Genomic DNA, 27828 nt, shown 5'->3' on the forward strand with positions numbered 1-27828 from the left:
AGCCCATGTGTTGGCAAAATATTATGTACAGACATCTCCTGCCTGAGAAACAGCCTCCAAAGTCCCTGAGCCCAGAGTTTCCCCAGACTCTCATCTCCAACATCAGACGTTTTGTTTTCCCTGGAGGTGGAATCTTGCAGGTTTCCCGCACTAGACCAGGATTTGACTACCAGAGGCAAAACAGGTCTGCTGTAACCATTTCCGAGTATTTGCTGAGGTTCTCACGCACGGAAACCTGTGCCTGATCTTCTTAAAAACAAAGAATTTTTTATTTAATGAAGCTTGGACTGAAATGATTTTTTAAAAAACTAGCTGGCATTGTTAGTTTCATCTAATCTGATACTTCCTCAAAGGCAAAAATAAATAAATTTTCCTCCTCTGTGTATGACTGAGGTACTATTGAGAAGAACGAAACAACTTCTGGTCCTTGCTAGGACCTGAAAGCCTCCTTAAGCCAAATGAAATCCCCATTTCTGCATGTCCCTGACCACTGATCCACCTCTCATTTGAAGTGTGTAAGCTCCAATCACATGCTTCTGCAGTTAGTTCAGTATTAGAACCAGCTTACAGTGTAGTGCTGAGAGAGGAGCACCAGAACATCGTGAGTATGTATCAGAAATAAAGCTGTCACATACAAATTATAAGGACAAGAGGAGTTGCTTTGGCAATGGGATCTGTCAGAAACTTCCAGATACAAATAGGAGTGTTTCAGATATGTACTCAACGGCACCTAAAAAGCAGCCTATAAAGATCCACTTAGATATCTGTTACTCTTTAACAAAAAGAAAACCACCACTTCACACCAGCTGGGTACCTTGGTAGGTCAACCTTAAATATATAATGCCTGGAGAGCGGAGGCACTGTGCTGGTACTTGCTGCCACAGCACTTTGTTTGCTGCTCCTCTCTTCTCACACTGACATCCATCCCTGTAGATGATTTTATTGTGCAGAGCAGCTCTGGATTTGTGCAAATAGTTCTAAAATAAACTCTCCATCCATCCATCCATCCATCCATCCATCCATCCATCCATCCATCCATCCATCCAAACATCAGTCATTCAATGACGTTTCACTCCAATCTGTCCCAAGGGGTCTATTAACAAGAATTTCATTTACCTTGCCTTCAGGGGTGGGTATTAACATGAGGTGCTACAGTGCCGCTCTCATTGGAAAAATATCTGCACCCCAGGCCTTGCTGTCTCCACACAAACCCCCTTTCATCCAGTGTACAAGCTGTACATATTTCCTGTTTAAATTAGGAGTGGATGGGCAGCGGGCAGCCCTTCTGGCACTGATAGATCTTAATTGCCTCGACCAGTCTCTCCTGGGACTCTTTCCCACTGCTTCTGTCCATGGCTCCAGGAACTCCAGTTCAGCTCAGGGCTTGCATCCCATTCCTGGGTCATGCTGTGGGTATACCCTTCTTTAGTCCTGTCTTTGGATTTATCTTCTGCCGCTCCTGTCTGTATCCCCTGAGAGGTTCACAGGACTGATTTGTGACTTTGCCTGCTAGAGAAACCTGCTGCCAGCTCCCTGCTCTGCCCACCCCATTTGGATGCTGTGGGGCTGCCCCTGGCTGGTGAGCTTACTGCTCTGCCTGTGCTGTGGTCACCCTTCACCCCTGGCTTTTGTTTCTTTCCAACACCCGGCTTCTGTTAAAAAAACAACAGCAAGCAGGGCTGGCACACTGAAGGTGCTGGTAATATATCTCCTGGGCAAGACTGATGCAGGGCATGCAGTGCTGCTCAGAGATCATTATTTTTATGGCTGTGGGGTCTAGAGGCTCCTGTCACTTGGGTAGCTCCTTGCGCGAGGCACTGCCAGTGGAGAGTGTCAGGGAATCCCATAAAGTTGCCCTGTCTCAAGAGCCACTGTGGATGCTAGGGGTGTGGAGGAGGAAACAGGGGAGTGATTTAGCAGTGCTGCAAAGAAAGTGGAACTTCCTGTGGAAAAGGAAGAAATAGAGTTCAGCTGGTCAGGCACCTTGTCCTTTTCCTCAATAATCATGGAATTCAGGGTATATGCAAAACAGCACAAGGCACCTCGACTGATTTATCCTGTAGTTATTCTACAGGGTTTCTGCTCCACTTCTGTGTCTCCAGAGCTAGAGGGTACTTGTGAAATATGTGGGTGACTACAGTGTCAGGATGAATGCACTGTCAGGAAATCAGTAGATATGCAATGGGGCAGAACCATAATAGGCAAATATATGAGGAGATATTTAAATATTGAAAAGAAGGGTTGTGCATCTTCAGGACTGGACTCTCTTTTTGGCTTCACCATTTAAAATGTACCTGCCAATACCCTGCTAATATAATTAAACATAGGAAAATAGCAATAGGTAACAAACATGATATGGCTTTGGAAATGTCTTTGTTTGACTTGTGGATGGAAAATCAGATTAGTTATTCAGCACAAACCTGGAACACATCTGGAAAGGAGAAAGATTGAAGTGACTTTAAGCTTTGCCTGTTTTTTCGCCCTATCTGAACATGATATGAAAGGCTGCTTCTCCATTCTGCTGGCACAGAAAACAAATGGATTGTCCAAGAGAGCAATTTCCAACACATTAATGGTAAATTGAAAAAAAAAAGCATCAAAACAGGAGGCTTCAAGTCAGGAACATCAATTCCCTTCACTCCCCATTTGGCCTTGGACAGCCTTTGACTGAAAGCATTGCACTGAAGTGAATGACAAGTGCAGAAGGGAGGTGATGCATAAAGGTAGTGTGGGGAAAGAAGGCGACCAATATTGGACCCTCACCAGAAGCCCATGTGTCTTGTTGCTGGGATACAGTGGAGATGGATGGGAGAAGGCAGGAAGAAGTCATCTGCTTGAGGAAGTTGCTTAATAGACAAATAGCTAAAGCAAAGGGACAATTTAGAAGCCTAATAGAGAAATATAATCAGATTCCCATCAGCTTTTTCGGGACAATAAGTCTGGTGTGTGTTCTGGTATAAACCTGCTACCCAGCGCTTTACATCTCATTCTTTCAGCCACATTTTCAGAGGTCAGAGTGCCTCCACCAATGTGTTTTAGAGTAGCAGCTGTGCTGCCTTAGGACTTGGATGCTGTCGTGTTTCACAGAGTTAAGTAATAGACAACGCTTTAAGGAGAGTCAGGGAGAATTCAGGGTGTGCAAGATCTTTATTTATTGTTTGTTTGGGAGATACACATAGAAGGCCTGAAGCTTGGCAGGGTTTATACAAGGAAAAGGACTCCAGCTCCAAGACCCAGAGCTGAGTTGCTTTGCCCAGCCATCCATTGGGATTCTGTAGGGAAGACAAGAATTTAATCCTGAGTTTCAAACCTCAGATGAATATTTCACCAACAAGCACACATTTTTTGTGGTTTTGCCTGCAGGTGGTCAGAGCTTCAAGAACTTAATCTTGACTTCAGACCACTGCAAAGCCAAGGCCAGCAGATGAACCCTACAGAGATGGAGAAAAGATGCTTGATGGATCTTTTCAATTTCTTCATGCATCAAGATGAAAGTCAAGATAGGAAGACATGAACAGTGTAAAGGAACATGCTTTAGCCTGCAGTGTAACCTCCTGGTTCTGGTTGTTCCTACTGCCTTTGGCAATTCACTGGTACAAAAGAAAATACTCATTTAGAGAGCTGTCATAGCACTGTATCTTCCCTATTAAATACAGTGGGGAAATTAAGAATTCTGAGTATTGAATTTCAGATAGGAAAAATTTATCAGCTACTGCAGCAGACTTTTCCAAACCATAGAAAGTACTATCAAAACATTAATGTAATATCAGAGCAGTCATGTAATTTGATTGGATTTCTTCACTGCCTTTCCCATGCTCCCATACTACAGTCAGCATTTGAGCTCTCTTGGCTCAGAAGATGCCTGCAGCATGGAAGAATGATGTGCACTTCCAGCTGTGCCCAGCTGCTCTCCAGCCAGCAAAGTGCTGTGGGGCAGAGCCATTTTTTCAGATTTCTACCGGCACCACTATTGGAGGGTGTTGGCTTTCTGATAGCGTGGTGTTCAAACTGCAAGTTTTTAATTTCACTTCACAGCAGCCCAGCCAGCCACTCTCCTAAGATGATTAAATGTTGGTTTTTGCCTGTTGAGCTCTGGCAGAGTGTTCCACGAGTGCACTCATACCGGGAAAGCTCTTAGAGCAGTTGGCTGGCTCTGTAAGTATCCTGCCAATGAGAGCTGGAAAGGCTGCAGTGTTTGTCTTGCTGATTTGTGGGCATTTCATTTTTCAGATGGGAGCCTTTGGTTGCAAAAATGCCATTGACAAAGCTAAAGCAGCTGCTGTGAGACTTTCTCAAAGGAGCCTCTCTCCTGGACATCTCAGGGTATTTTTAAAAATTGGTGCTCATGTGAGTCATAAAATCTCCCTGTATTATACAGATGCCTAAAACAAAGAGGAAAAAGAAAAGCATCCCCAGACTTCAAGAAAAGTTCTTCCTCAGTCTGGAAGGGACTGAAGGCTCTGGGTGATCCTTCTACGGTACCATAAAACAAGAAGGAATAAAAACCCACCTTAGCCTTGTTTGGAAAATAAGGTGGGTAAGAATTTATAGGCACTTCTGGTTTATTTGTAAATCTAATGGTGGGTGATATCTGCATCAAGGATCTTGAGACCATGAGGTGTCTTAGCTGGGATGAGAATTAGACCCAGAGTTTCGAGGAACTGGGTTCTTGGTGTTGAGCCAAATCCTGCAGCGCCAGAGCATGGCCCGGTCTTACCAGGTCAGGTTAACCCTCAGAGGTGGCTTTGTGCAGCTGGAGATCCAATACCTTGTGTCTGAACCTTTTTAGAGAAGCAGTGACTCAGCTGGAGCTCTTGCATCTGCTTGTGCCTTGAAATATAGAGGTATGGGTTAACTTTTCCCTAAAGACTAAGAGAAAACTGGCTCTTTAGCCAGCCTAATCTTCCTTTCACTCTTTCTGAGAGCTCTGATTGGGTATTTAGTCCTGCTTTGCAGGATGCAGCAGCAGAGGATCACTTGCCTCACATTTGAAAGGAAAAAAAATTGTTAGTCATCTGTCATTGTTGATATCTTCTTGTAGAAGACATGATTAAGGCTAAAAAAAATATTCTGGGTTTGAAAATGGAAAAAAGCAACCAAGAAGATTATGGCAGGGAATTAACATCTCCTGCAACATTTATGTTTTGGAAGGTCAGTAGGTAAGACATTGCAGTTAATGTGAGAAGATCACTTACAGATCACTTAGTTCTTACTCAGGCTAAATAAATTTAGCTCCAAACAGTTGTCTCTGGAAGCCCCTTCTATGGCAGCAGTGCATGCCAAGGCTGCCTCTCCCAGATCAGTGCTTGGAACACTCTGTTGTCTTCAGCAAGGCTCCCAAGTGGTAACCAGTCACCACCCTTGGGATATCCCAGGCTGAGGAGACATACAAATGGGCAGGAGAGTAAGGACCTTCAAAAAAAGCTTCCTGCAGATGACTGAGGTCCACTGAAGTCCTGCTGAGGTGTAAACCTTTCCTATGCTCAGCACCAAGTGAGGAATGAGAGTAAGAAGTGATGTCCAATCTCAACAGCACAGATGGTTCTTGGCTCCCTTTGAGCAGACCTCATGCTGCTGTGTCTCCATCTTTCCAAAGCTGTTATTGAGTCCATCCAACAACAGGACAGCAGCGTGTGCTCCTGGGGGAAGAATATTTTCCTTAAAAAAAACGCAGCACAGCTGGCTTCAACTAAACCAAATGATTGCAGTAAAAGCCCACTTGGGGCTCATTTCACAGCCTGGTACTGTTGTCCTCAGCTGAGATGGCCAGATTGTCAGAGGTGCTGGGCACATGCACCAGGGAGCCTTTTTCATTGCCATTATTTTAATTGGGTGCCTTGCAGGCAAATTACTTCACAGGCTGATTAAATTTATGAATAATAATTATTTCATTAAGGTATACTGTACAATTAAGAACTTACCTTCTTATATACATTTTTTCCTTTTAGTCTTGTCACTTCATGTAGGATCTACCGAATTAGCCACAATACTTCTGTTTAGGAATGGTCAGAGGCAAGCTGAAAATTAAATCTATAGAATATTGCAATCCTTCTGCTCCTAGAATTAAACTTGCAAATTTGCAGTATTAATTACATGTACGGGTGTTGTGCAGCCCTTGTTACATTTGGTGTGCTGCCTTAAGAACTGAAGAATTGTAGTTCTTTTTTTGGCTTGCACCTTTTTCTTCCTAAGGAAGGTGCACATTAAGCAGACTTTAAAATGTGCACCAGTTTAGACTTATGAGGATGGACCATATTTGTGCTCACAGTAATTCAAGGTTTTCACACAGGTGTTGAAAGTTTTTTAAGAAGGTGCAGAAGACAAGAGAGCCAGCATGTTTCTTTTTGGTGGGCAAGCGCTCTTGTGTCCTAGGATGGCTCTGAACTCCAAGTTCTGTGGGTGAGAAGAACTCTGCTGGCACAAGCAGATCACTTCAACAAGGCCCTGGGAAAAACATGGATCCAGCTTCTTCTCTGCTGTTAAAATGGAAGATTGAAATTAAGCATATTGTAAATCTTCAAGTAATTGCTGGGAAAACTAGCTGACAAATCAGGAGCATTTCTGATTTGGAGGCTGGGATGAAGAAATCCACACTGTTGGCATGTTTTTAGCCAAAACACCAGCACAAGGCGAACATTTTGCCCCACACTAACACGTCCTTGTTTCTTTGATGGTATTCTTTATGAATCCTCACTTCCAGTCCAACAGCAGGTACATCAGATACTGCCCTATTTGTGACTGCACAGCAGGACTCTGAACCCCCTTACACCTCTCAGAGAGTCCTGGGACAAGCACTGCAGTGCACACCTCCCTCCCTGTTGAAACACCTTCTAGGTGAGGAAAAACAATTGTGCCTAAATTCAGCTGTAACTGATTTTATTTTTAGCCTGTTTTTCAGCTGGGCTTGCAGGTCTGTGCACTAATTTGGATCCTAACAGCCCAGGACTGGTGAATGTGCTCTCTGCTTGGCTGCATGAATGAGGTCTGATGTAACATGGCAAAACTGAGATTCTCTGTGTCAAGACGCTCACCATCAGTGATGAATGGCTGGGGCTGTGTATTAATCCAGGTCTGGTAAAAACAGGCAGAGGACTATCTGTAAAGATTTTTTTTCCAAGGATTGCTATCAATACTATTTATCAGCACGCTGTAGGGGGAGGTCTGGTTGAGGCCTCTCTGAACTTTCAGCTCAGTGAGGCTCCGAGCAGTGGGTGCTGGGGAAGTTCTCCTCCTGCGGGAGAAGCACAGCGGCGGTGAGGTACACACAAGCTGGCAATTTCAGTCTGAGCTTCCCGTAAATAAGGCTCAGCTTTCTGCTGTACATCAGGGTGATGAAGAGGCAAATGGTGCAGCTCGATTCCCATGATAGCCATTTCTTTTTCCTTTTGACTTAAAGAAATGTCAGCCCACTCTTGACACATTTGAAATATCTGCACCGTGGCCTGAAAGACCTGTTCCAGGACTTGTTAGAAGACATATTTCATGTTCCTATTTAGTTTCTTTTTTTTTTTCTTTCCCTGAGTCTTGTATAAACTGTTTGCTAATGATTTGCTCTAATGTTTCAGACTGTATTGTAGAAAACACTGCTCTTAGTCATACAAAGTAACTGCCAAGTTACAACTCTAATATTAGTTAGCAAGGCTATCCAAGTGAGAACATAATAATAAAGATCCTCTTCCCAAGTCACCCACTATTATTCCCACATCACTCAATCCCATCTTTCTTTACCAGAGTTAATTTCTAAAATATACCCAAAAAGCACATTCCAGCCAGGTCTGTACACTGAGAAGCTGTTCTCTTTATCCATTTGTTTTACTGGAATGACATAGAATAAAGGAATTTATACAGGAAAAACACCACTCAGTACCTCACCTGTTAATATCTTTTTTTTTCCCCCCACTCATGCCACTTTGATGAGAGGAAAAGGAGTTGTGCTCCCTGCACATAGTAGGTCAGAAACAGCAAGAGGTGGAAGGAGCCAAATGCTGAACAGCAACATCATTTGGGGAGTGGTTGTGGGAAGTGACAGGAGCTCTTGGCAAAGGAATCCAACAGGGGCAACCTCCAGAAGAGCAGCATCAACAACCCTTATAGGGGGATTTTTGAAATGCCAGTGCTATTTTTCAGAGTGAAACAGTTTAATGATGTTTAGAATTAGGTCCTGGCTGCCTTGGGAACTGCACCTTAAACTTTGATAACCCTCATTTTGGGAAGTAAGTGTCAATTAGGGCTTATTTAAAGGTGGCTGACCCTTTTAACCTGCACTGCTGTGTGAGAGATGGTCACGATCTACTGAGAACCTTGGGAAATGCACTTTATTTGCCAAGAGAAAAAAAAAATTGCAGAGAAATTCCCAGTTTGGTTTTCTAAGACTCCTGTGCCAATGTAAGGCTGAATGTTCCATCCCTGGAAGTGTCAAGGCCAGGCTGGATGGGGTCAAGTGGAAGGTGTCCCTGCTCCTGGAAGGGAGGCTGGAGATCTTCAAGGTCCCTTCCAACCTTCTACGACACTATAATTCAGTGTCTCTATGATTCTATGATTCTATTCTACTCTATTTGGCCTTCCCAAGGCTGGTGCAGGCTGATAAAACAAAAGCCCTCCTGGCTCTGAAGGTCTGTCACAGAGAAGAGGTAGAGCCACATGAAGGGAGATCCTAAATCCAAATCCAAGCTGGTGGCCACAGCAATGTTCATTTTGGTTCCCAAGGAGAGGAGTCAGCCATCAGGTTTAGTCAATTCCTCTGCCTGTTTGAGGGAAATAATTCTTCAATATTGTGCCAAATAATGGGTCTTATTTCTATCCTAATTCTTAGTGAAAGTAGTTATTCATCAAAGGAGGTTTTGGTGTCTGCAGCTTTCAGTCTGTCTTCTGAGACGTATCTGTCCTGGTTTCAGCTTCCTAGTAGCTGGTGAAGTGCTGTGTTTGGATTCAATATGAGAACAATGTAGATAACACACTAATGTTTTAGCTGTTGCTCAGTAGTGCTTAACCTAAATCAAGGACATTTCAGTTTCCTGCTCTAGCAATGAGAGCGAGAGCAGAGCTCATGTCTTTACAATCAATTTGCTGGGCGAGGGTATGGGGTTAATGTCTTTGAAATGGATCTTAATGTCTGTACTAACTTTGGGCAGCAGGTTTGTTGCAGAGCCCAGACAGCTTGGCTCTGAAACAAGCAAGTGGGTCTGCACAAGCCAGAGTTTCTGAGCTTTGGGCTTGAACAGGAGGCCCACTTAGCACAGATGCTGCCTTTGGCCTTTGCTGTACATAGCATCCAACCAGGATGGCAGAGACAGCAGCCAGGACAGCTGGACACGGGTGGACCCATCAGACTCATGCCAAGGTGTCTAAAGCCCCAGAGATCTGGACTTCTCAACTGGAAGGAAAGGATGGAGACCCCGGCTATCAGCAGCCACGGACAAGGACCTCTAGCGATGAATGGACTAACAGGAACGGTCATTGGCTGCTTTATTCTCTGTATTCGCTTGCCAGAATTCCCTGAGGCACAGCACAGTCCCAGGAGCCCCTGAGGTTGCAGCCCCTCCAAACCCTGCTGCTCCCCGGGCACGGGCAGCTCTTCCTCGCCCCTCTCCAGTGCTTCTGGCAGCACCTCCCTCGTGCCCTACATCCACATCCTGGGGGGCCGGGAGGAAACAGGCATGAGACGCCAGAAAATCCCATTTCTCCCAGGAGAACGGGCGGGAGCCAGGCTGCGCTGAAAATCCACCCAGGACGCCACGCCGGGGCAGCAGAGGCAGCACCGACCGATGGATGACCAGCAGTCCCGAGAATCCCGGCGGGAACGGGGTGGGAAGAAGGGAGGAGACGGCCCCGTTTTGCCCCGTTTTATCCCTCTTTGTCCCGTTTTGCCCCGGTTTGCCCGTTTCGTCCCGCTTTGTCCCTGTTTTCCGGGGAGCGGCCCCGCGGGAGCGGCTGCGGGCCGGCCGGAGCGGGCGGGCAGGGAATCTGCAGCGGGCGGCGGGAGCTTCCCCACCGAAAGAAGCTTTGCTTTTGCCAGGGTGCTGAGGCAAGCCTGTCTAGGAACGAGTGCTAGCCCGGCTTCATTTTCAGAGACGGCTCTGGATATTTTTTTGGCTGCAGGGAGCTCCTGTGGCGCACACAGGTGCGTGCCCAAGGTGACATCCTTCTCCATGCTCAGGTGGAAGGAACACAGCGTTATTTTTCCTAATCAGCATCAATATCAACTCATTACAGCTGTCTGACCCTGCAGACGGGGCAAATCACAACATCCTATGCAGAATAAATCCACATCATCTGGCTTTAAATACCAAACAACACAAACTTGCCAGGGCTTTTGGTTTTTTTTAGTTAAACTGTTTGGAGTGAAATGGCCAGCAGAGAAACAGCTCCAAAATATCCTACCCAAATGCAGTAGCATTTAATCTGAAGAGATTAAAGCCCAAAATGGCTTTGTTCATGCCACAGAGCTGCCCTTTGCCATCCGAGGCACATGGGACAGAGAGCTGGGATGCTCTGTACCCCTCGGGGCTGCCGTGTTCTCTGAACTCAGTGCTGTGGCAGGGAAATTCCCACTTTCAACCTCCTCAGCTCTCCAGATCTCCTGCCCCTGGGCCCATCCAATGTGGGCAGAGGCAGTGAGAGGTTTCTGATGTTTATTTACCTCGCTGGCTCTGTCCCACCGTGTGGTTTCCCATCTGTTTGGCCATGTACACGTTAATCCCAGTGAAAACCAGAACTTGGCACATCCCACATCCTCACAGGCCACCTGCCCCTGAAGTTTTCATTGAGCGTATATGGAGTCACAGACAAAATCTAAGCCTGAGGATGGAGGAAGGAATTCAAGTCTTTGGCAAGAGGCATTTTTCCACTTGGGAAATGCATGGGTATTTTCAACTTTTCTGGGACATCTCAAGCCTCTTTTCCTAGTGAAAAAAATGCTTTAATGGGGAAACAGCCAATCCCCCCAGCAGCCACAAGGCTGGATACCTGCTCTGTGGGGTGCTAAGGCTCCCCTGTCCTCCCACACCTGGGAGCATCACCTGGGGGTCCTGTCATTCCCATGGGCAACATCTGGGGGCAGGAACTGCATAAGCTGGCAAAAAGCTATTTTTGAGGCTGTGTACTTGCCTGTGGTTCTTCTGCCTACCCATTCATGCTCACACAAAGGCTCTTTGGTATTCCTTTAAGAGGGCCCAGGCACTCCTGTGTTACCAGCAATACCAGTAGCACCCCTGTGCTAACAATACTGAGCAAGGGGCATTAAACCCATTTTGAACATTTTCCACCCTAAGGAAGAAGCCTGCAGAAAAATATTCTCAGATCCTTTGTCTAAATCCATAATCCTGTCTTACCTGCTGGGTTCTTAGCTGCAGGTACCTACCTGGATCAGCCTGAATGATTTTTTTGGGCCCTGTGTTCTTTGCCCTGTGCCATTTTTCTGTTCCTCTTGTCTTTGCCTCTCTCTAAAGGAGACTTCTAATGGCAGATAAGGAAAGCTGTCTGCAGCCACCATGGCTGGATCACCACCCACATTCATGCTGGTGACCCCCAAGGAGGAGGAAGCATCCAGCACTGCTTCCAGGCATTGCAGATGTGCTCTAAACTGCTGCAGTAGATGATGCCATGGTACAAGAAGATGGGGTGAACGGGGCTGGAAAGCAAAAACCTCCTGAATATTCCTCAGTTTTGCAGGGATTGCTCTGGCACAAATGCAAATGCTGCTAATGCCTCCTCCTTCTCCAGAGCTGACATTTCCTGAGCAGAGCTCTCTTCTTTGACCTCTCTCTGTAAATATTGACATTGCATTCACAAGGATAATAGATTTCTGTCTACACTTTCCACAGCTGAATGTTTCCACCGGGACTGTTACTACTCCTTACGGCTGGAAATGCACCTGCACCAGCTGTGAGGCTCAGCAGAGCTCCCCTGCCAGCCCTGATCCTCCAGGCTCTTCACAGACCACCCCTGCCTCAGCACCACAGAGCCCCGGCTCATCTTGAGACAGTGGGAAAGGAATATTCTCCTGACCCTTTCTTTCTATGGGGTAAAGAGAAAAGCCCCATGAATTTGACTATCTTCCTCCTAAATCACTTCCTCAGTCCAAAGCACATGATCCCAGGGCAGGAATCCAGCATGAAAAATGACTTGCCTGGCACACATGACCCAGACAGCTCCCCCAAACAATCCCATAGTGATGCCTGAGCCTCCCAAGGAAGAATATTCCCAAGGAGGAATATTCTAAGGTTTTGGTTTTCCAGTAACAATCCAGCTAGTTCTCCCCAAAACGAGATCATTCCCCATCCCCATCACCCAGGGATGAGCCTCAGCACTTGCTCTAATGCTTTGCCTCCAGCAAAATTTCACTGCAAAGCATTGCTTTGCTCTTTCTGCTCAGGGTGGTCTCTCTTGCCGTGCCAGAGGCCTCCTTTAAAAGTAAAATGATTTGGTGAAGCCTAAAAGCAGCTTTCTAGCTCTCTGCTTTCCATAACATGAACATTTGGCAGGCTCTTGGAGGGCAGCTCAAGGCAGGGCTTCAGGGAGGCAGTGCTGGCTGGCACTGAGCACTGAGCAGCCCACTTGAAAAAGAGCACTCAGGAGCTGCTTTTGCACAAATACCTGTTTTTCCCGGTTGCCTCAGCCCCTTTGCTGTCATATTCAGACCTTTGTTCCCCCCCTCCCTAAATGCATCCTGTTGTGACACAGCCATTGTCTTTCACAGCCCCCTCAGGAGGGGTTTGGTGCTCAGCACAAGGGGGGCCACATGAGCAAGGCAGTTTCCCCCCTGGCTTTCCCTTGCTCCATGCTCCCTCCCCTGTGGAGGTGGTGTGTTATGGATGTGCCAAAAGCATCCTTTCCTTGCTGCCAGCACTGGCTCATACACAGCAATAACCATCCCCTTCTTTTTTTTTTGTAGACATCTGGCATGCACTGAGCAGGAAAAATATGGCAAGCTGGAATTTCCTTCACTGGGAGAAGTGCACACTGTTGTTTGGGCCAAACCTAAAGTTTCTCACTTATGGTTTTTGCATATGAATGGGAATTCAGGCTTGGTCCCTGGAGGGACCATCATTATATGCATTAACAGACAGCTGGGCTTTAGAAAAAGGGGGAAAGCAGAAAAAAAAAAGATGTTTATTCTGTACTTAAGCAAATTCATACGAGGGGAATCATCTCCCATTCTCGCTGCAGCACACTTTACCCTCTATAGACTGAATATATTCACTCATCAAGGCATATTGAGTAGCTGCTTATTAGCACAAGTTTGGTCCCCTTTCTGCATCCCTCAGACACACACACAAAAATACAAGTCCTCAGTGTGGCCCATCTGGAGTGATTCTGTAGCTTTCTCTTGTCTGGGGGAAGCACAAGATCATATTTCTAGGGCATTAAATTTGCTTTGATAAAGGCGTTTGCATTTTTCAGTTTTTATTACTTATATATTTTATATATTTTTTAAAAGTATCCTTATGTATTTTTTATACTCTCCCTTCATGCTGTCACGTCTCAAAGCTGGGAAATTTGCACTGCCTTGTGGTAAACCTGGTGAATGTAAAAGGGCTTTGCTGAGGGTCAGATTCTAATGAAGGTAATTCCAATCAAATCAAATCACGGGGCTGAGGAAACAAAAGAAACAACCCATTCTTTCATTCGACTCCCTATTTATCAGCTCCTACAAAGTCAGTGCTTCATCAGTGAGATGTTTCTGCAGTGAGCACAGTGACCTTTGTTTTCATCTCTCCTTTAGACAATAAGATCTCTCCTCCCCTTGCAAAGGTGAATAATATTGAAAAAAGAGCTTACACTGAGATAGCAGTGCCATCTTCGGGGACCAGGTGCCCATACAATGCCATCACTGACGGAGGCATGTCACCTTGCTGCCTTTTCCCTTTTCTGACTGTTTTTGTTTGTCTGTTTACTTTTTTCTTTTTATTTTAGCTGACGGGGAGCCCAATGTGGCTGCAGGGAAAGTACCACAACGGGGTTCTTCCCTTCCCAAGCTTACTCAGGCTTTCCTAATTTACAGGGATCACCGAGATACTTATCTGGCTTTTTAAAGTCTTATTTTTACACCCAAGCCTGCTCCCAGTGATCAGGTCTAGTCTGTTTTGGTTTTTCCCCCCTTTCCAGCGGTATTGGGATGTGACTGTCCCCAGCCCAGCTCAGGAAACCCTGGGGCGCTTAAATCCCCTCTGTCCCAAAGACCGCAACAGCGGCACTTTGACATAAGCCGAGCTCTTCCAGGGGAAGGTCTGGCTCTGAAGAGCTAGGCTGCGGTGCCGAGAGGGCTCACGCTGTCCCTGGCCGGTGCCTGGGGGTCTCAGCCCCTCGTTGCAGCAATGTGTCTGCTCGGAAGGAGCCGAGCTGTTCATCAGCTGCCGATCAGGCACAGCCACGAGGCTCTCCGGAGCGTGGATGATGAACCGGCGGGAGGCAGGGCTCTTTTCTGCCCTCCCACCCTCTGCAGCCCCAGCCTGGATCTGAAGGCGCTCTCTCGCCGTAATTTATTTCTCCATTAAATTTCTGACCGGGGCCCTGGCTTCGCAGCTATTGCTGTCAGCCTTTTGTCTTTCTGATTATGCGAACAGCAGCACTCGAATGCTAATTGCCTTCCCCGATGAAGCAATCGCGCAGATTCGGGGTCCTGGGGAGGGATGGACAGTACGCGAGGGCTTTGACCCCGGTGCAGGGGATGCAAATGCGGGGGCCAAGGACTCAGAATCTCTTTGGCTGCCGCATAAAATGGGAGGCAATGAAGCACAGCCGGCAGGGATGGGAGAGGAATGGTTTTTGCAGGACTGGTTTCTGTGCCCTGAAGCAACTATTCCTGTTGATTTGGCACACTGCATCTCTAGCACTCCCCTCCCAAGGGACAGCCCAACTTTGCTTCTGCCAGAGCCAACAACCTTTTCCTACAAAGAATATTTACAATTATTTTATTTGTTAATTTTATTTGATTGTTTTCTCTGGGATACGTGTAGTTGTGGCTACAACAAGATTTTGGCTGTACAGCCTGTTCTCCAAACCCTGGGTTTCAAAGGGATGAAGGGACCACTGATGCTTCCCTTTCCCCTGCTGGGCCAAGGGAAGGACTCACACAGGCATGTTCAAGACCTAAAGTCACTCAAACCCAGGTTTTAGCAGCTGCTGAGCAAGGCAGTCCTTGTGTAGAGCTCAGTGTGCACTCAGCTGCTCACAAACTCTGGCTGTGAAACCCTGGTTTTCCACTCCAAAATACTAAAACCCCCCAAAAGGGCCACTGTTTCCAAGCCAAGTAAACTATTTTTTTTTTCCCCCACCTGGCCACCATGGATTGACCTTTAGGTCTGTGAGTGCCTTTCAAGCCCAAAAGCAATGGCCAAGCCAGGATGAAAGCCATGCCTGTGGCTCCCCTCCATCTAATTTCTCCTCATTTCTGGCCAAATGCATGTTCCCAGCCACTTTATCCAGTCCATTCAATCCACCCTTCCCTGCTTTGATGGCTGGTGACTGCCCAGTGGGATGGAACTTGGGGGATTTTAGCACTAGTGAGAACACCCATCCCTTCTGCAGCCACCCTAGCACTGCCTCCCTCCTGTCCCAGCTGGGTCATTAATTCCTCCTGGGACAGGAACACCAATGAAGGCCAAATCCTTTCCAGTGCCACACCTTGATCTTCTCCATCTCCATCTATCCCCCCTGTCTGGCTGAAAACACTCTTTTCTGCCCAGTCCAGTCTCACTCCTTGATTATTTGCTGCCATTCACCATTTATTAGCCACACCCTAATTCTTGTCTTAATTAAGAGGTGACCAGCCAGTGCTTCTGCATGTGTGTGCACATGTAGCCATGCACCTCTCTCTATATATATTCCATACATACATACATACATATCTGCCCCCTTCTTCCTCCTCTTCCAGTAACTGGGTCCACCCATGAATCTTATGCCATTTGAAAGGTATTTGCAAGCCCTGAGGAAGTCCTGAGCTCCTCCACATCTCATGGGAAGGGACCACAGGATGCCACTTTGACAGCATTTTGCCCACTGGATGGGAGGCTGCTCCCTAGCTTCTTTTTATTTTTTTTTAGTGAACATGTAATTTCCGTACCTTCCAATTTTTTCTCCCAATGAAATATTTTTACCTTGCATGCCCTTTTTCTCAGCAGCTCCACACATCATATTTCTTGAGGAGCAAATGATTAAATTTTAGAGCCTGTAGTTTCATGTTTAAATGTCAAGCTTGAAACACAGACCTCAGAAGAGAAATCCATAGGATTTCTATTTTCTTGTAATAAATATGGTCTTTACTGGGAGCAAACCAATAAAACGGCAGGCAGCCTATCTCACAGTTTTTCTGCTTTTTTTTTTTTTAGCTTGGAAGATTTTTCCTTTGGCTTTGTAGTTAAAAAATAAGCTTTGAGAGAAATAAGTCATCTTCACCGGCACAAATGCATCTGCTAGCCATTTAAGGGGGAGTTTGAAGAGTTCTGGGGTCAAAAAAAAAAGTGGTTAGAGCTGTTAATGGGTTATGAAAGCAGCACACCAGATTAAGAAAGCATCTCCTTTTCTTACACTCAGTTTTCTGGATATTACTATAGCTGATGCCATGAGTAACTGAGCTGACCCCAGCTAGAGGTGAGGAAATGAAGGAGTAAGAATCACCTACGTGGGTGCCTTGTCCTTCTCCATGGCTGGCTCACAGGACTTTATGGGAGGAAAATAATGAGCCATATGTTAATGGGTTGTCAAAGGTCATTTATTGCTGGGGCTTGCAGCCACCAACATCCAGCAGCTCCCAAAGGAATTGCACCACAGGCAGTCATGTTATAGAGGCAGCGGGTGTGTTCAGTGGGCATCACACACTTCAGACCTTTTTTCTCCAAGGCTTTTTTTCTCTGGAAACCCTATGGCACACAATAACTGCAAACACCCTGGTCTGCTATCATGGCTGCAAAATGAGCAAAGCTTTCTGCTGGCCACCATGCTGCTCTGGCTCTCTTCTCCTACCCAATCTCAGCCTGAGATTGTTTTGATACCTGTCTTCATGTACATGAAATTTAAGCTCTGTCAGCAGATGCATTATTAAAATTGCACACTCGGAAGCACACATGCACCTGCTGAGGGAACTGCAACAGGGAGCACCACGTTTTCAGCACTCATCCCAGCACTGGGTTTTCCTCAGTGGCATCCTCCTTTTCCAGTGTTACCTCACTCTGAGCTGTCTCTCTGTGCCCCAGTGCCATTCACTCCCTACACTGCCCTATCTGCTGGTGCAATAGTTTGTCCTAGCATCTCCCTAAGTCCCCCACCACATCTGAGGCATCGTGGATAAGGTGGTTTCTCTCCTGCCACCCACACATTTTTACCAAGCAGAATGATGTGTGCCCTTCTCCAGTCCTCGAGGGCCATGTCCCTCCACACACCAGCAAAGATGAATTGTTATGGGATGAGGTTATGTCGTTTTGGCTGCTTCTAAATGCACCTGAGGGTGACTTTGAGAAGGCCTTGTTGACTTGAATAAATCTATCTAATCTATCTCATTCTTTCATCTCTTCTGCTTGCTGGTTCCCACTTTTTTTTTTTTTGTGGAAGTATCCAGTCACAGTTTATGCATTGCATGCTATTTATGCAGCTCAGCCCATGAAAAATACATGAAGAGTCCCTCGCTCTTTCTCCCCACAGCTTCATAAATCTTGCATTGCTTTCTGCATGGCAGCTCAGCTTCATGGGGTGATGGGGAGCAGCCTCCCCACTGCTCCTGCCCCGGGGCCACAGCATCCTCTGGGGATTCTGGCATTACAGGCTTGAACCCTTCCAGGTTGGCAGAGGAGGGGAGAGGTTCAGAGCCCCCTCAGCCCCATTTTTACATTACTGGATAGGAAAATAAGTCCAAGTTACTGTTTAGCTGCCCTGCAATGTCTCCAGCACAGCCATCATCTTGCCTTGCAGCTTGTTTCAGCTTTACTGCAAACAAGAGTGATGCAGAGAATATTACCCTGAGCACAGCTTGTCAAGCATTCACAAGAGCTGGTGATTGTGACTTGAGATGCAGCTGCACATTTATTCAGGGACCAGAGAGAGGCTGTGCAGAAGAGCCACCCAAAAACAAGCCAGGCATGTGCCTAAGGACCCACTTTGAAGGTGAAGCACCTTACCTTTCTGGGCAGGTAAATGTACTAGCTGGTGCCCATGAAGTGCAAGGGCCTTTTCTCAGTCTGAGCCCAGCAGAGGAAAATCACAGGCAAATACTGATTTGAAATTTCTTTAAGAGCTGGTCCCAAGCCAATCTGAGCACAAATACTCATGGAAATTGCCTAATTCCTTAGTTCTCACTTAAGATGGAACATCGTGGAAGGAGTTTGCAGCCAACTCTGATTTTTAATGAAAGTTTCCCCATGTTTGTATTTCGCCCTTATTAGGTTCTCAGCCTCCACGAAGCTATCAAGGATGCTGTCAAATTAACAGTTCTTCCCTCCATCCTCAGAGCCCCTCTGATTGCTTACAGCATCTGCCTCCATCGTGGTCCAGCAGCAGACAACCTCAAGCTGAACAAGCAAACACTGAGTGGGGACTGGCACGTCAATCCAGAGAGATTTTATCCAAGCTGCTGACAACCTCAATTTGCTAACTCAATTGACCTTGTGCTCCCTTTAATATATAAGGCAGCATTCCCCTGCTGTCCCAGCCTGTCATGCCTTTCCTGGCCACCACCCATCATCTGCCACAGCTTCCTGTCATGTCAGGAGACACAGTATCTTTGTCCTCTAGCAGTGGACAAGAAGGTGGTGGCTGCCCATCACCACCTCCATTAAGACCTTCCCAGGTCAGTCTTTTCCCCCTTGGCCTTTCCCACTCATGGCTTTTCTCACCTCTCTTTAGAGCTGGCCCATGCCCCTCTGCAGCACGTGGTTGCCCCCAAATCCACGGAGCAGGGGATGTGGTGGTGGGTGCTCCGGCTGGTCATGGGTTTGCTGGGGTCCCTCCCAGAAAAATTCAGAGAAAAATCACATCTTGGGAGGAAAAAAAAAAATCACAAAAAACCCCCATATTTCTGAGGGATATGTGGCGAGGGACTGATCTGGGGCTTTGGCAGGCCCTTTGCTCTAGAAACTAGCCTAAAAAAGCGTATTTTCCCCCCAAAACAGAGAAAAGTGGGAGCAGCCTTTAACAAGGGCAGATGCATTCGTGTGGGTTTACATGTCTCACTCATCCCAAAGGCCTCTCTTTCCCTCAAGACTAGCACCAAATCTGCATTTAGGAGAGAAAAATACAGAGAACTGATTTCCTTTCCATGGGGGGAAATCCTGATGCTTTGTGGAAGTCGGGGGGTCAAGCGTATGTGTGATCCACAACTGGATGTTGCTGTTAGTCAAAGGTTTTTATTTTTATGAAAAAATAGAAAATTTCGCATCTTACACTACAAAAAAACCCCATGTACACAAACAAAATGCACAGAGAGCACCCAAAGAGGGGGAAAGGGGAGGAATAAATACAGCAATGCTACAGTCTCCTATGAGTTAAAACACTGAGGCAAGGAGCTGAGACACAGGCTGCAGCTCTGGCAGCGCTGGATGCACCAGCTCCTGCTCTACCTGCTCTAAGGAATTACAATAAGGGATTGGCAACTAAGTGTTAATCTTAAGACTGCTACTGATGTATTTTACGTCTGCCTTAACATCTAATTTCAAGTCCACAGCAGTCCAAGGATTCACAATTTCTTGAGCACTGGGACTTTCTACATTATATTCAACACTGAATAGACAAAAAAATTTGACCTTTATTTTTTATTCTTCTCACTATTAACAAATAGGAGGAATAAATAAAATTTTTAACTGATTTTTCTCCCTTTTTATATCAGTCTTCCTTTTTAATGCTGAAGTAGTTTACCAAGCGGCAGCTACACAATGAAAGGACATCAGTCTACACAAGCCATTCTTGGGGACACTTCCTTCTCCCAAAATGAAAAACTGTATCAAAAAAAGCCTGTCCACCTTTTGGATCCTTTGAAATACATCCCTCTCACTTATCAGCAAAATATACTGGAAAAAATAGAATCCATTGGCTCAGCTGCAGTGAGCTGGAAAAGCAAAGTGCTTGGACTTACGATGGGCAGGAAATCCACCTCCAGCCCTTTCCAAGAACATAACCAGCCAAATGTTGCTGTCATCTTGTTTGCTGCACCCCAATACATAAAATCATGCCCAACACAAAAAGTTCTTGCAGCTCTTGGATGGGAACTGAAAACCTCCATTATCTCTGTGATTTGCTCATGGACATAGAAGCTGTAACCTTTGGACCCTACACATTAAAACAATGCTTTATTTTTGGCCCCAAGACAAAGTCTATTATATAGAGATCTGTAGCAAGAACAGCTCTTGAAATAAATAGAAAAAGTTATTTATTTATTTATTGGAGGAAGCAAGAAGAGGTGCCCAATTTACAAATGCAGTCTGGCTTAAGAACAGTTTTGTTTTCCACTGGTTTGTCATTTTGAACGTTACTCCAGAATCTGGTAGGTATTCCAGCAGTACAAGTGATGAAAAGAGGATTTTGCTTTTAAGAGCCCAGGAAAAAAAAAAAAGACCGAGTTCAACTCCTCCCACAGAGCCAACAGGACAGGAATGAGTGGAGAAGATGGGCAGAAAGTGCTACATATTTGCACATAGCATCTCAGTGCCACCAATGGATGCAGGCAAACGAACGATTCCTCCTGATGAAATGAGCTGTTTCTGTCTTCCTACATGTATTTTCCCAAGTGTTGCAGACAGGGAGGCACAAATAATCTCAAGACTCTTCTGCTGACAGCTCTAATAATCTTATTTATTATATGACAAATCTCTTTTCCGTGCCGAAATTGTTATGTCTTGATACCCTCTTCCTCTTTTGTGGTCTGGTGGCTGCCAAAATGAAACAACGGGATGAGAAATGACACTATCAAGATTTGTTAGGCCTCGCTGTGGCTCTTTCCCCCCCTATTTCTCCTGATTCCTGAGGAACTCAGCAGTTGCAGAGGCGGAGGGGGCCATTTCAGGACAGCAAAATATTGCCTGAAGAAGCCCTGCTGTAAGCCAACAAAGCCCTGCTGCTAAGGAAAAAAACCACTCAACCGCTTCTCCTAGGCGCTTCCCTTCTTTAAAAAAAACATTCTGTGTGTCAAATCTCATCCAAAGGCTGGGGGAAATGAAAGAAACACTTTGAAACAGCTTCAGGTGCCTTGCAACACCTGTTTCTGCAAGACATGAAGGACACAGGCCTCCTTTTGTCTGTGTGAGCTCTTTGGGCTTGGCTCTGCAGCACTGGGGATGAAGGGAGCTACAGCAACTCTGTATAATTGATGTTATTGCTAAGGAAGGATGCCACAAGATGCAATCCAAACTCTAAGGAAGCAATACATTTACAGAAACAACAAACCCTTGCAATCCACTGACCTGCTTTAAGATCCTTATCAAAGCCTTCACCAAATAAAAACCCAACCTATGAATACCAAATTAACTGTGCTGTTCAATCCTGTCTACAATAAAAATAGGAGGACAACTCCAAAATATTTCCTGGTGTGATTCCCAGGGGATTGGGTTGCCCTCAGGTCCCTCTGAAAGTACCAGCCGTGGGCTTTAATGGATACATTGAGCCCTAGCTACAGCCAAGTCCTGATCTGAGCTGTGCCAGCCCCAGACGAACGGCATCTCCTTGCCCTTAGGATGCCATCGCATGTTGGGCTGCTCTGCTCTTCCCTCCCCTCTGTGCTCTGTCACAAAGTGGCCAGCTCCACAGCAAGCCTAGAATGCTGAGAGACAGTTTAGGACAGTACAGTTCCAAAAATAATCCCACTCCCATCACTGTGGGGGAAATACTACAAAATCTCCACACTGGATGGCCACAGGCTCATTTCCAATCTGTGCCCCAGGACTTAACCAACATCATCAGAAAAGGAACAACAAAATTCCTTCCTTCCAGCTAAAACCACCTCATGCTTTCTCTCCTGGGCTCCGGGAACAGAGGTGATGGCTGCACTGGGTGATGGCTACTGGGCTGAAGCACCTGTGCAGAGGAAATCCCGTTCCATCTCTGGCCAGGACGCAGGAAAATTGATGCCACGTTGTTGCTGGAGGCCATCAAGAACCAGATGTTCTACTTCTCTTCTTCTGGATGTCCTCAACCCATGGTGTAAAGGAAGAGGGGGGCAACATCTTTTATTTAAGCAACTTCCTTCTCCCTCATATACATAATGAAAACTCCTGAAGGCTTCATGTGTTGATCAAACCAAACCGCAGCAAACACACAAAGCATGGGGGTAACACAAAAGGGAGACTGAGCAAAAGAGGGAGGAAAGAAGGAACAAACCAAGGAGAGAGCCCCAATCTTGTACCTGATGCGTAGCAAACTGTACAGTATATACATCTTCAACATGTATTATCCTCCCCAGAGAGCAAATAAAAAGAACTTGGTAACACAGAAGGAGGAAAACAAAATATACACCCTGTATTGTATTTGCCATGGAGCAAGCGACATGTTTATATGCTAGCCTTCTCTATAACTTAATGCTGTGTAACAGCATTTTTTTTTCTTTTCTTTAAATTTACAAAACAAAATATCTATCGAGAAATAATCTAATCATATTGCTCTTCAATACACTTCTGTAGACAAGTAAGACTCGAAGTTATACTTCAGCAAACTGCAGCTATTGGGAGTCCATGAATGGCCACAAAAATCTGCCATTCAAGTCAGTCCTTGGAAGCATTACCATGTGCTGCTGTAATTCAGTATATAAAGGTGCTATATATATATATATATATATATATGTACCTCCCATGTACAGACAACACGTGGTGGAAGGCTTGTCATCACCGCTGAAGCTCAAGAGACTGGTTAACCTCATGTACAGCAGATTCGTTTCCACGTTCCATGCATCTTACATTGACTTCTTGAAAATGAGGACACAAATAGGAAGAAAAGCAAAATTTCAGTCAAACACTGCTTTAGAAATGCTGCAGCAGAGGCCAATGTCCTTCAGTTATAGAAACCACTGAATTTCCCTTTTTATCTTTTCTGGTTTTTTTTTTTAGTCAAAATAAATCTCAGGGCTAGAGTACAAAGTGCAGGACCGACCCACTTGAGGAAGCAACTTTAAAAACCGTGTTACAACGGCACCATCCCATTCACCAACTGGACCTTCATCTCTTGAAGGCTGTTCATTATCTTCTTCTGGTGACCAACAAGTGTCACTCCCAGACGCCTCAAATCCCTGTGGGAGAAAGCAGACGTTGGTTCCATGGACCTCTTAGGCACACGTCGCCGCGCACACCACGCGCCGCACGCGCTGCCACTGCTGCTACCAGTGCCTACCTGTTATCACTGGCAGCTCCCACAGCCAAGTTTAGTTGGCAGGTTTTATTTTCCCCATTTGTAAATATTTTTCTTTCTTTTTTTTTTTTTTTTATGGCTGACAGCACTTCAGAGAGGTAATGTGATTTGAATGAGATCACCTCGCTGACCAAGAAGAAAGGCCAGACAGCAAAGTGTCAGCATCATCTTTCTGCTAGGTGTGAAAAGTCCTATTTCCAAGAGGAAAGCCATGTAAGAAAGCCCATGTTGCTGTTTCCTCTTCTCATGGGAGAGGCTGGTATTTGATCTTGGATATGAGCAGTGAGGAGAGAGGTCAATCCGTGCTTTCTTCCTCTTCAGATGAGGGAAAGCCAAAGAAACACAAGTGGCAAAAGCCTTGAGCGTGGCCACCATCCTGATGACTCCTTAAAGTCAACAAGAATTAGCAAAGCAGCTCCCCTTTGGGTCTTTGCAAATCTTCCCATAAACCCACATTTGGTTTTGCTTTGGTTAGGTGGATTCTAGACGCCAAGGGCATTTGTGTTGATTCTGCCTACTGGGCTACCCCTACAGGAAAGCTGTAAAATAAGACAGTTAATGTAAAATGCAGGATCAGGAGGAAAGATTATTTGTCATCAACTCCACCCTCCAAAATTCAGGTGTATAGATGAAGGTAATCACTTTCATGTGATTCATGTGAATCAAGAGGGACCTCCAGGGCATACAATTTATCCCATCCAAAGACAGGAGTGGGACAAATCATCTCTTGGAGACAGCACAGCAGGACCTTGGGTTATCAATGACACCTCGAAGCCAGGTAAAGCCATCAGTTATGGCAGAGTGTAATTGCAGAAATTTCTTACTGGGTACAAAAGTGTTAACAAAGCAATTGTAGGAATAAAAGCTCAGCAGAAACATCAAGACAGTTGCATATATGTTTCCAGCCCAAGACACAGAAGCTGTTAGAGAAGCAGGTTGACCATAAGAGATGTGGTGTTTTGTCTGAAGACTTCCACTGATAGAAAAATATCAGTCCCTCACTTTCTACCTCCAGACTGGAATGAATTAAGGATGTTTCTAAGTTGTGCCTTATGGTCCTGCCGATACACTTGTGAATCCCCAAGCTGCTGACACCCTGTGTGCAACTCTTTAGGAGAAAGTTCACCAAAAGCCACTGAGATGTGACCTTGATCACGTAGCTGCTTTTTGGAAACCACGCTGCTGAATTCATGAAAAGGCTGGGAATCCCCAGCAACACCTGCGAGCTCGACCATCACCTGGGATGTAACTGCAAACCTGGCCTAAAGTTCACAGCAGGGCTGTGTGCTGGACTGCAGGAGAGCAGGAACACCAAGACATTTTCACAAGAGCTTCCCATGGAGGTGTGCCTCTCTCAGCAGCTTAACATTCTGGACAGAAATTCCTGTGCAAGTAACAACCAATCATCCATGTTCACAAATTACACAGATGAATGCTGCTGTGAATAAAAAGCAGTCTTGAGTGAAGGCTAATACATTAACACATAAACTAGTTGAAGCCAAAAGCTACATCTGTACTTCTCCAAGGACTGTCATGTTTTCTGCCTTTTGATTTGGAAAATACCAAGTTTTTTGCTTCGGGCTAAACACATAATTTCATTATTGTACCCTTTTTCAGCAATGCTTCTTGATGATGCAAAGGGAAATCATAACATAAGGGGCACAGAGCAAAGCAGGTCAATGAGACACATCAGCAGTGCTCCTTACCTGGCAGAGAAAAGGCTGCAGCACCTGCAAGAGGTGTCTACCTTCTCAGGGGGACATGCTTTCATTTCTGCCTCCACTGAATTGTGAAACTAGTTCAGCAAGCCATCTTAATAATGAAGGAAAATGAAGTAATGCTATTGTTACATGCAATTTATTTTATGTACACAGCACAGTTGGAAGTTCACACCAGAGATCCAAAAAAAAAAAAAAAAAGAAACCAAAAAACAAACCAACCCCTGAAACCAACACAGTATAGGACCTGATTTTAAAAGAGACAACATCCATCTTCCCCCTGCTGAGTCCTGCTCTGCTGGCACCTTTTGAAAAATCAGCTTTTTTTTTTTCCGGGTAGTTAAAGTGCAAGCTGAGCTCTTTTGAAAATCCAGTACCGCGTATTTCACAGATGTATAATTTCTGACACTCGCATGTTATGCTGGAAGAAAACAGCCTCAAACTCGGAGAAAAGCATGCGTGCCTTGGCCTTTCACACACAGCCCCAGCAGTCCAATAAACCCCCCACCCAGTTCACTACACAGCCTTTTTTTCTCCCCATATAGTATCCCCTTAACTCAATATCCTTGAGGAGTGTCTCATTGATTTACAAGAGAGAAAGAAGAAAAAAGAGTTTCTGGTTTCAATACATTAACTGCTCACCAGGGGATTCAGTCTTTTGTTTTGTTTTGTTTTGAATATCAAATCCTCTCAAATGTGAAGCACCAGCCAAAAGCATGGGGGACTCCTCAGAGAGGGGAAAAACACTACTGTGGGGTCTTGCACCTCAGCAAAGATGAACCAGAAGACACAGCTCCTGAACCAGATGCTTGCCACGAATAAAAATCAGCAGGTTTATTCAAAAGCCACCTTGCACATATCAAAGACAAAAGCAAAACTTTCTAAAAACTGCCTAGAGAATGTAGGAGAGCTTTAATTCTGATGTTTCAAGCATGACTTTCAGCACATTGCATGCTCCCATACATCCAGTCCTGAAGTGCTTAAAGTGGTGTAAGGCAGAAGACAATTTTGAACAGAACTGGGTGCACAAACCAGCTGGTTTGGGGACAAAAAACCCCCAACAACTTCTGTGCTGAAGGGCTGCAAACCCAACTGCATTTAAGCTCCAGTCCAGAGCTCCTTGGCTCCTGTTACTGCAGCCAAATGGAAATTTCACTGGGCTCAGCTCTGCAGAGGAGATATGTGCAGACACCCACTGGGGCTTTACAGTAAAAATGTGCATTCCCTGCAGGAAAAGGCACAACTTAGACCCCACACAGGGCACAGGATCCAGGCTGCTCCTTGCAGTGGAAGTGACCTGACCCCTGGTGTTGGGGTCTGTGTGTGCCTCTGCAGTGTGCACCCATGTGCTGGGGGCTCTCCCTGCTTCAAAATACTTGGCCTCCCCAGCCATGAGACAACTTTTGTTCTTATTTTAGGGAGGAAGTTTATCTTTTCACTTCATTCATTCATGTAGGACTGGAAATTAAAGCAGACAGAAATTTGACTCACTTGTCAATAAGGTATCAAAAGGCTTACCTAAGTTGACCAAAAAGCTAAGGAAATAAAGGGGGAAATTGGTGTCAGCTCATCTCAAGCAGCCTGTGCACAGCTGCATGCATACTGCTCTCTTACCACTGCCTTGCATGGAAGCCCAGCTGCAACATGCCAGTGACAACACGGTGTCCCCTTCCCTGCAACAGCCTCCGTTTGCAAGGGTTGAATTCACAGTCTCCATGTTGTAAGAAATAGATTTAAAACATTTTATTTACAAATAGAACTACTTATACACCATGGACCAGTTTGCCAAACACAGTGCAGACTAGGACTGGATTGCCACATAAAATACAACCCCCTCACCAGCCGGTTTAGTCATGCAAGCAAAAGGGCCACAGTCCTGAAAGATCTCCGGGGTCAGCAGCCGTCAGCCTACCACAGGAATTCTGTATTTCATCTCTCATCCAGGGCAGATCTCACCACTCTTCTGCACGTGGTGTAACTACAGCTGCCCGTGCAGACTGGGACTACTCATGGAGTTAGTTAGCGGTCAGTTTGAATGAGGGGAAACAAGAAGAACCTCAAAGACCTTCAGACGATGCTAAAGAGAGAGGAATCCGCTTGCTAGGGACATTTGCATGAAATGAGGACTTAAAAAATTTTGTTTTAAGAGTTCATCTGCTCTTACTCGTAATTCCTATTCTACTTGATTACAAGATGAGAATTTGTTCAGAAGCAGACACAGCATCAAAATCCCAGGACTGAGATTTCAGGTTAAGAATAAGCATCTAGAGCAGGTGAACTCTTAAATGTTCTTCATCCAGTATAACTTTTAATAAATAATTTATTTTATTTTAGAAGAAAAATATATACAATGCAAAGCAACACAACACATATTATTACAAATATTCAGAGCTCTTCATCTAATAACAAACAACAGGGTGTCCTGAGATTCAGTGAGTACAGATCTTTCAAAAGGTGAAAATATGTAGTCCACATGGTTAGTAATTGGTCCAGTCAAGGGTCAGACTGAAACTCATGTCATGGATCTATCTATTCTTGAGTATTGTCCTGGTAAAGTTATTCTTGCAGTGGATTGAAAGAGCTCCAGACACACTCAAAGTCACTAGGTGTTCCACAAGTTTAAAGAGCAGGTCTGGTCCACTGGAAAGGTTCCCTTCAAGTCTGATATCCAGTTGGAAAGAGAGGGTGGAGGGTGAGGCTCCACTTTTCACAAGGTGATTCATCCCTTTGCAAGAATTAGAGCTAAATGTAGAAATCACTCTTTGTTTGAACACATACATTTTCAGGTCTTTGC

The 27828-nt window shown here is 45.4% G+C and overlaps 1 protein-coding gene across 12 annotated transcripts in view; it reads right to left on the minus strand.

The window, feature by feature from the left end:
* Positions 1-5580: 5580 nt before the first annotated feature.
* The window catches only part of EPHA5 (EPH receptor A5), a 206673-nt gene continuing 184425 nt past the window's right edge, over positions 5581-27828 (minus strand). For 4 of the 12 annotated variants that reach the window (XM_084203880.1, XM_084203887.1, XM_084203889.1 and 1 more), the window contains one exon: positions 19473-23197. In XM_084203880.1, coding sequence (XP_084060006.1) covers positions 23092-23197 — 106 coding nt within the window. In that variant the 3' untranslated portion in view covers positions 19473-23091. Of the gene's footprint in view, positions 5640-19472; positions 23198-24852; positions 27777-27828 lie in introns of those variants that run through there. The other 8 variants (XM_084203881.1, XM_084203883.1, XM_084203879.1 and 5 more) reach the window with 5 other exon arrangements.

The sequence above is a fragment of the Fringilla coelebs genome (assembly GCF_963513975.1).
Source record: "Fringilla coelebs genome assembly, chromosome: 4".
NCBI lineage: Eukaryota > Metazoa > Chordata > Aves > Passeriformes > Fringillidae > Fringilla > Fringilla coelebs.